This window comes from Ziziphus jujuba, chromosome 6 (genome assembly GCF_031755915.1).
Source record: "Ziziphus jujuba cultivar Dongzao chromosome 6, ASM3175591v1".
Classification (NCBI taxonomy): domain Eukaryota; kingdom Viridiplantae; phylum Streptophyta; class Magnoliopsida; order Rosales; family Rhamnaceae; genus Ziziphus; species Ziziphus jujuba.
In genome coordinates, this window is record NC_083384.1 from 26349472 (window position 1) to 26359768 (window position 10297).

At 27.2% G+C, this 10297-nt stretch overlaps 1 protein-coding gene across 1 annotated transcript; it reads right to left on the bottom strand.

Moving 5' to 3' along the window:
• Positions 1-3293: 3293 nt before the first annotated feature.
• LOC107430029 (BAG family molecular chaperone regulator 1) lies at positions 3294-5496 on the bottom strand. The gene is made up of 4 exons (XM_016040809.4): positions 4700-5496; positions 4342-4598; positions 4098-4244; positions 3294-4002 (listed from the first exon to the last, which is right to left on the bottom strand). The coding sequence occupies exons 1-4, from the start codon at positions 4932-4934 to the stop codon at positions 3751-3753; spliced, it is 891 nt and encodes a 296-aa protein (XP_015896295.1). The 5' UTR covers positions 4935-5496; the 3' UTR covers positions 3294-3750.
• Positions 5497-10297: the final 4801 nt, after the last annotated feature.

The following is a 10297-nucleotide window of genomic DNA, read 5'->3' on the forward strand; positions in this document are numbered from 1 at the left end:
CGATCTCACCACAGAAATTTCCTTAATAAGATTGTCTCGATAGCTAGGCCATAACAAGGCTAACATAGATACAGATTGACCGGGTTAATGTTTACCGATTCATAAATGGAAAAGTTCTACTTGCAGAAAAAAAAAAAAATATATATATATATATATATATATATATATATATATATATATATATATATTATGTATATATAAAAGACCAGAAAGCAAAAAGCAAAAAAAACGAAACTCTGTGCACGCCTTTTTCATGTCAAATTCCCAAAAGACCATCATGAATTTGAGTTGTTATTTTTGCTCTGCAATTCAAGGCCCTACTAATGAAGCCCAATGTATAAGAGAAGAGTAAAGCCCAACTACTCGAGACCCAAAATCAATGTTTTTATTTCTCCATTCTTTTTTGTTTTTTGTTTTATTTTTTTATTTTTATTTTTTTTCTATATATCTTATCACTCTCCATGTATATATATATTAATATTAGACTAATAGTACAATGGGAAACTTAACTGTATTATTTTATTTTTGGGACAGAGGATCTTCATTAGTACTTAAACTCCATAAAATGAATGTATTGTATATCCATTGGTTCTGCAACTTCTCACTGAACTGTCCTTTCAAAAGCAAAATGTTAAAAATGAAGAAATGATTGGCCTTTTTGAATAAGCTGCATCTTTGATTTCTTTCATCTTAAACCACTACCATGTGTTTGCCAATACATAGATGATGAGTTTTCTCAGCGCTCACTGATGCATCAATTTTGATATGTCTTTTATATTCCCATATAATTGAATATGGCTTCTTGTTCTTTCATCTCATTTGGGTCCCCATATGATGGGAGTTGTGTTTTGAGGTTGATATATATGTACAAATATGTTATATATTATATATTATATATTATATATTATATTATTATATATTCTTGGGCGGTGTCTTTCTTGAACAATCAATTAATGGGGGCATGATGGTTTGAATCTTTTGACGCATTGAAAGTAAAAGCTTTCTAAAATTATAGTTCTGATTCAAGTGAGGTACATAATTTTTACTTCTCCTAGAACTTATTTTGTCATGCTCATGTAATTATATGTTAGGTTAAAGGAAAAGGATATATAATTGTGCTAGGAGATCATATGCTGTGTACTTCAAAGATGTTCAAGCATATTAGAAGTGGATCATTCTATGTAACTGTGGGACAAAAATCATGATTCTTTTTTTATTATTACTATTGACTAAAATGATGAAAGACAGAAAGAGTACGACAAAACAAAAAAAAAAAAAAAAAAAAAAGGGTTGGGGCATATAAAAAGGCATCAAATTGGATAGCAAAAAACAGCGCATACCATTTTTTCTTGGGCATATTATAGGGGACCCCTCAGATTTTGGGATAGAGGTAAACTAGTCTTCCATGTTTGAAAGGTTTCAAGTAACACCCTTACAGAGTTACTCTGTTCATCCATTTAGTTATCTCTCCTACATGGTACATGTAATGACATCAATACCTTTGTAAAATGGGTATTCGAAAATTGTATTGTCCTATTATCAAAAAAAAATTTAAATAATAATAAAAAAATAAAATACCCAATTGAACCATAAGTTATACCAATTATAACAACCAAACGTTGCATCTTATTTAGGGACCCATATGATAGATCTACATATTAGAAAATTTTCATACCACACATTGGGAAGCTATACAGCTAGCCTAAAACAGCAATAAGAAATAGGAAAACAAAAGGAATAAGGAAGCGACTGACATTATGCAATCCGCTTGACAACCTTGTTTTAGTACGTTCCCAAATACGACTTGCCTATTCATTTTAAAAAAAAAAAAAAAAATTCCCAAATACTTATTAAAAAAACAGTAAATATATGTCTGGCATATATAATAACCATTGTTTTAAAAATAAAAATAGTTATTCATAAAATTAGAAAATAGAAAAAAGAATGATATTCTTATTTATATATTTAGTAAAAATATTGATTTAAAATTAAAGTTTAACTTTTATCAATTTTTTTTAAATATTCAAATTTGATAAAAATTAATTAAAAGTTAAATTTTATATTTATTTTATATATTTTTAGTATTTGATAATAAATGTAAACCTAAATATGGTAAAAATATTTTAAAATTTATCCAGATTAAAATATAGAAATAAAAATTCCAAAATCTCAAAAAACAATTGCTATTTATTTAAATAAAGATACAGTTATTCCTATAAAATAGTTATTATTAAATTCAAAAACTTATCTAATATAAAATAAAAAAAAAACTAAATCTATAAAATATATATTTTATTTCTATATTCTTTACTCAATATTCCTACAAACATTGCCTCTCTTCTTATGCAATATTCATAACTATCCGCTTAATCCACTTAACTATCTACCTTGCTCTCATGCTTATTCCATTAACTAAACCCATTTCTTATATTATTATTGTTTTAATCATTTATTATTTTTTGAAATATTTACAATGGAGGTTAATAGAGAGGTAATGAACCTTGTTCTTCTCTAATTTCTTGCAAGTTCAATTGAAGCCTTTTAAAAAAATTTCTTCCAATTGAGATTCATTTAGTTTCCAATTTGAGTCAATTAACAACAAATTTCCAACTTCCGTTTGGTAAATAACAAATTTTCAACTTGATAATGAAATTCTAATGCCACCATCATCATTGTCCCTCTGCGATCTTCATTTGTCACACTGCAGTCACCACTGAACTCATTAGTTATGCACCACCACCACCACAACCTCCGCATTAGTTGTCTTCATCCACATTGTACCATGTATTGCCACTTTAACCATATTATATAATTGTTTCTTTATTTGCTTAATAAGTGTTTTTCATTGACAATATCATAGATGGTGGTTTAAACTCAAGTTGGGTAAGTAGGGTCATATGTCTCCAATGACAACTATGAATTTGTAGGTTTGTGTGTATAATTAAAGGATGGATAATATTTAACACCATGTTGGCCATGAAAAGTTATAAACTTCTCTACCATTATCAAATCAAAGCTCTCATAAGTCAAACCGTAGCTTTTTTATAATTTTTTTCATCATTATTAATCATATAGCTATCCTCTCTTTATTTTCTACTTTTCTTATCACTGAACCTTCCAATAAGACTGTGTTATTTTTATATTTATTTTTTCGATATTCGAAGTCGTGATTACTATTCTAGAAATTGTCTATTAAACATATTAAGAAATAAAAAGATCATTAACTCCTCCATTGATGAATGACAAGTGACAACCACATACGAAATAAGCTACAAAATCATTAAGATGAACCGTATGGCCCAAAATGGTCCCAAAGCCATGGACATTCCACTATTCACTTATGCATACATTAAATGCTACTAAACCAGAAAAAGTATTTTTCTAGCAAAAGCCACACAAACACAGAAGCAGAGTAAACAGAGCCAATACTAAAAAATAAAAATAAAAAATAAAAAAATTGTTGCAGGCAATTTTTTTTCTCTGCAACAAAAACAATCTCCAATTTATGAACTACACCTTTTTATCTATGCAGCAAAGACCCCCACTCTAATTCTCTATATACAAATTGCAGAGAACAATTACCCCACAATGAAAATATCTATATGGATGAATTATAGACAGAGGAACAGAATATTACCCAGAAGGTAATTTCCATATGTGTGTCCAGAAGCCATTCTGCATTATTTTGGACTATAAAATTTTCAAATGACTTTCTCATCGAACCTTTTTTAATTTGGAAGCTTCAGAGCCTCAATCAAAAGTTTCCCATTTTGTGGTTACCACTACTGATTCAGATTGTTGCAGAGGATTCTGCAATACTATCTTTTGGGCTGTGAAATTTCTCTGTTTCTGTGGCATCTGAATCTTCTGCATTGGCTTTGATTTGTGCATAATTGAATTGTCTTGTTGCTGAATGTGGGTTTTATCTGCAATGCTGCTAGATTTGGAGCTTTGTAGCTTCAAAAAATCCAAAGTCTCTATGCATTTCTGAACTCTTCTCACCTACAAAAGTTGTTTTTTTAACTTAGAAAATTTATGAACCTGGTTTATGGAGACCACAATGGAAATTATGAACTAAAAAGGTTTCCAAAATATACCTGAATTTTTCTCTGCTGTTTCAGATCTCCCTCTGCAACAATTCCATCAAGTTGGATTAACTTTGTCATCAAATTTTCAATCAGATTTTCGATTTCCGTCTCTGCAATTTTCCCACCTCTAGAAGCCGTTTCTTCCAATGCTTTAACCTACCCAAATGAAGAACTAAAGCAATTCATAAGAATATGTAAATCAATTGCTTTAAAAAAAAAAAATTGTAAAATATTTTCAAGTTGGAATTTTTACCTGCTCCTCATGCTTTTCTACATCCAAAACGATATTTGCTAAAGATTTGGAAGTTTTTTCCACTGTTGAATTTCTCATCATCTCCACGCACCTTCTTTCTCTGCTTGCAGTGTCCTCCACCAACACCATTTTAGATCCATCTTTAACTTTGACAACATCAAGATATGATTTTGAATCTCTCTCTTTGTTTTTGAATATCAGTTTCTGATCCAATGGATGCAAACCAGTTGGTTCTGCTAACTTTTTCTTCAATTCCCCTGCAACACATATATCATTTTCCTTCATCCAAATCCCAAAATTTCTCATAAAAAAGAAAACAAACAAACAAAAAACCAATAGTATGAATAATTCCATTTACCAAAACTTGCTTGGGAACTGATATATACTTCGTGATAAACAGAACCATATTTAACTCTAACTCTAATGGTTGGAACCGAAACATTGCTTGGATTTGTATCGGAATTTCGCTTCTGAACCAGCATTCCACCAGGCCTTATTTCCCACTCACCGATGTTAGGAACTTGTTGACCAACGTGAGAGGCTTTATTTGTGGAGGAAAACATCCTGTTGATCTTTGACTTCATTGGCTCCATCGTTGTAATATATGATTTGATCTGGTTTTGAAGCTTTTTTTATGACAATGAATAATAAGAAGAAGAAGTACGTAGTAGAGTTGAACAAGAAACTCAAAGAAAGTTGCAAGCTTTTATATGTTCTTGGCTTGGATTAGAGGGAACCCAGAAGAGAAAATAGAAACTTTGTAGAAAAGCATTTCCATGGTGATAGGTTGAGGGATCAAAGACACACAGGTACAAAACACTGAGTTGGGAAACATTGTAGCAAGGAAAACGTGGATTGGGTTTGGAATATATTTCCAAATTACAGCAAGTATAGCCTTTTTTTATGTAATTTGAAAGCAAAGCAGTTTGTTTATGAAGGTTTAAGAGAAGGATAACAAGAAAGAGAACTAAAGTCTTTGTGTATATATATATATATATATATATATATAGAGAGAGAGAGAGAGAGAGAGAGAGAGAGAGAGCTTAGATCTATTACTTTTCTATTCAGAGAAAAATAAAGAAAATGGAATGGAAAAAGGAAAAGAGAAAATGAATGGACAGCGAAGAAAGTAAGTAAAGAGAATAAACTGCCTACAGAGCAGGAAGAAGGGGAAAAATAAAAAATAAAAAGATAATTTGAAGAAAAAAAGAATAATTTCCTTACATGAAGAGGACAAAGAAGAAATCTTTTTGGCTTATCCACTTATAAAAACTGAAGCTAAAACAAAAAATATCAGTCACGAAATCATTTAACGTGCACAATTTAATTATGCTATTTTTTTTTTCTATAAATAAACTTAAAAGTCCAAGTTCTTACTTATTTGTTATTACATATATAATATATAATATATATTAAAATAAATAAACAAAAGAGGAACATAATGTCTTATCGTTGTCTTAAAAGTGGAAAGGCAGCACATAAATATTCAAAGGAGGAACATGTTAAGGCCAGCTCTGCAGAAAAGAAAATCAACAGCCAGTTGGCACATGTCTGGTTCCCTTACACGGTTGGTTTTCAAGGACATTATCATTATTTTTGGCTTAAGCAAATTAACTAGCTAATTATATATATATTTTTTTTAAGTAAGTTACACTTTTTCTACCAAAAATATTATTCATCTTGGCTATTAGAATTGAATAGAACCAAAAACATCATCAATTTTAAAGGATAGTTTTCTTTTTGGGCTTTTTATTCCCAATTAAACCTTCTTTCTCATTCAAACTATTTTGGTACGGTTGTGAGTTTAGTTTGATGTCACATTTTGGTATATTAATCCAATTTAATAAGCATATAAGGCTATATTCCACTATTCATGGCATCATTCAGGGTAACAAAATTTGGGGATCAAATGAATTGGCCGAAATTAGTTTATAGGAAAACAATTTCCTTTCCTAGATTTTATATATATATATATATATATATAGATATATATTGAAAGGTGAAGGAATTCAAATAGAGATTATTGTTGGAGGAAATAATAATTTTTACTGATTTGCCTTTGCAGGGTCTAGTGTTTTATTTTTTTATTTTTTTTATCATTTACAATTTTTTTCCATCTTGATATTTTGAACCTATGATCTTTCATATGTCAATATAAATGACTTATCAATTATGTCAATCTAATGTAACAAATTAATATTTTGTTATCAATAGAAAAATAAAAGACCAAAAAGAAATTTTTACTTGAATTAAAAAGAAAGGTAAATGTGTTATTAGGAAAATAAATTAAACTAGTTTTCTAAAAAGTAGAATGAAAACCTTTTTAGTGAAACACTTTCCACCCAACTTTCTCAATATTTGGAATTAGTTGGCATTAGTTGACATTTTGCTCATGCAAAAAATTATCTAAACATTGAAACATTCACTTTCTGAAAGAATTTCAACTTCCATTCAATTCTAATATGAACCTAATCGAATCCAGAAGCAACTTTTCCATCGCTTTCCCCAATATTGGATATCAAATTCCACATGAATCCATATTTTGCTCGTGAAAGATTATCCAATGAGATCTTCATTTTATCAAAAAATGCTTATCTTCTAATCAACTTTGAGACGAACCAAACATGGCCTAAGAGCAACTTTGATTTAAGACCACATTTGGTAATCTATAAAGTAGGTTAGTGTATAAATCCCATGGAAATGTGCTAAGCGACAACTTTTCTATTTTTAGATAGTTTTTAATTCCCAAATTTAAGCTTTGATTGGAACGTGTTAGAAACTTGAAGAAAAACAATTTCCAACAATAATTTTTCAGAAATTCGTTTCGTTGTCTACGGTGGATTTGTAATGGAATTTTCTAGATTCGCAAGGAATTAAATTAATCGATATCTTCTAATTGAGGCAAAATTATTTTAAAATATGATATATATATATATATATGCAATATTGCTTTCCTTATGAATCTAAAAATGACATTATTTTGAGAGAAACAATTGTCCACCATATTTTTTCTTGTTTAGAAAGTATCAAAATTTAAAGAGGAATTAATTTTGAAAAATTGGTTTTCAAAAATTAGTATTTTAGAAATTATTTTTTATGATATTTAAAACTTATAAGTAATTAATTAATTTATATTTTAAAATTTGAGGATAAGATTATTTTTAAATAAAATATATAAAACTAATTTTTCAGTAAATTTCAAAATTATATTTTTTTTAAAAAAATTATTTTCCACATGTTGAGATTTATTTTCTCCCAATATCCACAATTTCTTCTTTATGAAAATCACCCAAACATGTGAAAGTTTTATTTTTCCAAATTATAAAAATCACCCAAATATGTGAAAATTTTAGTTTCTCAAAAAATTTCAAATTTCCTTTGATACTTTTTTCAAATGAGATCTAAATCTAGAATTAGATTTTCACTGGACCCATATTTTCTATTTTTTAAAAATTGCCCAAATATAGGAAAAACTAATTTTCACAAAAAATCTCATATTTCCACGAAAAAGAATGACAGTTTCCAAATGAGACCTTTAGCCCATTTGTATTATATCATTCTTAATAATAATTTGAGATTCCCTTGGAATTTCTAGTTTTGTTTGAATAATGTATTTTATCAGTGAAATATGGACCCTAATGGAAAGTAATTCCCTATATGTGAGAAGGTTAGTGAAAAAATAAATCTTATAAAATATGTGGTATTCTCAAATTTCTTAAGAAAAGTGAACAAATGTGTTTATTTATTTCCATATTATCCTTATACTTAAAAGATAATTTTTATTACATATTAATCCTTATTTTCATAATACATTCCCAATACTCATCAAATAGTAATTGAAGCTAATACATAGCAAGCTAAAGGTTTGTTTGGTAATGTTTTCTAAAATTATTTTTATAAATCAATTTTGTAAACTGAAAATGGTGAATTGAATTTCATATTTTTAGAATTTAAAAGCATATATGATAAATATTTTATGAGAATAATAATAATAATTTAATGAGCTATCTAGCTTATTTTATTATTGGCTATGTAGGGGTAAAATCGATAAATTTTATATTTTTTTATTTTTTAATACTAAAAATCTATAAAGAAAAATAAATCTTTTAATAATAATAGTCTATTAAATTGTAATGTGGTGTAAAAATAATATAGGATTTAAAACAATATTAAAATTTTCCTATATTTTCTTTTTTGCCCCCTTTTAATGTTGTGTCATATATATATATATATATATATATATATATTTTTTTGGCTAATAATCCCACTACCCTAGCTCGGACCTGGGCGAAGATGGAAAGGAAGCATGGCAAATGCCAGCCTGACCTCGGCTGCAATGTCGTGTCATATCAATACTATGCACTAAGCTGCTCTAAAAATTATATAATATAATATATATACCTATACGGAAAAAAAAAAAAATTATTGAAAATGATAAACATTAGTTTGTATATGATATATGTTAAATATGGTTTATATTTATATAAAATAAATAGTTTTAATTTAAAATGATAAATATTATATATTCTTTGTTTTCAAAATTTCACAAATACATGTAAAACGACTTTTGGACATTTTCTAAATTCTATTTATATTTTAGAAAAATTTTCCAACTTTTCTTAGGTTTTATATTTTAAAAATAATTACCAATGCAATTTTGATCATATTCTATTTATAAAATGAAAAACCGTTTTGCAAACCATTATTGAATAGGCTCTATATTCTTACAAAATTAAATTTTAAAAATTAATTTTCCTCAAAAGATTGAGAGTTCTAAACCATAGTTCTCATCTAGATAAATATCACTTTAAAGATGTCATTTTAAGGATATCTCAAAAATTATATATTGATTTTATAATATATATATATATATATATATACATATAAATTTAGCCTTAATTTGTAACATATATAAAATGTAATTTAATTACTTTCAAATTTAAAAATTCTCTTATTAATAAAAAATTATTGAAGAAAAAGTAATTACTAGAAAACTGAATCATAATCAAATTTACTCAAAAGATTGAGAGTTCCCAAACAGGGCATAAATGCCAGCCTTCTCTCTTTTTTCTTTTTTTTTTTTCTTTTTTTCTTTTTTTTTTTTTTTTTTTTTTTTTTTCTCGCTAGAAGGCCTAAATGCTAGCTTGTTCGCATTTGCTGTTGCAACTCTTCCTAATTCTACAAATAAATAGAAGAAAACTACCTCAGCATTGAGATGAAGTAAGGAGAAGTGCAAAGTTTGAGCTTGAACCGAAACCAAGCTTACCATTTTAAAACATGGTTGGGAGTCCCGATACAATTGCTTCTTGACCAAATGCCCATATTTGGCTATCAATCAAATCATCAATTATAACTTTCCTTTTAGAAAAATATATGTATTATTCCAAAAAAGAAAAATGTTTTGATTCCTATATCAGTCTGGACTCATTTCTTTTGTGAGTTGGGGGTCAAATAGAATGCTTTGATTGGCATTGGCATTGAGTCGTAATTGCTTAGCTTGTTCTTAAATAGTTGTAATTTCTTTGTGTTAGTATTTGTTTGGTATAGTTAATGAAAATAAAATTTTAGTTTATAAAATTTTATTTTTTAAAAAAAAACTTTAATTAAAAAGTTAATAAGTATTTAGTTCTAAATAAAAAACTTCATTAAATCTTTGTTCGATTTTCACATAAATTAAAAAAAAAAATTTTAAAAATTTAAAATTTATATTTTTTTTAAACAAGTTAAAAAAATTATTTTTTTTGGTTAACGTGTCTATTTCACAAAGTTTTTTTTTTTAAATCAAAAACTCTATTTGAATGTCAAAAGTTTTTTTTTAAAAAATAACAATACTTAAGAATTAAAAAATATTTGTTAATTCAAAAAATAACTTTTTTAAACTGTTTTAGAAAAATTCAAATTTTAACCTTCTTTAAAAAAAAAAACTCTTTTTTTTTAACTTATATAAAAATTGAAA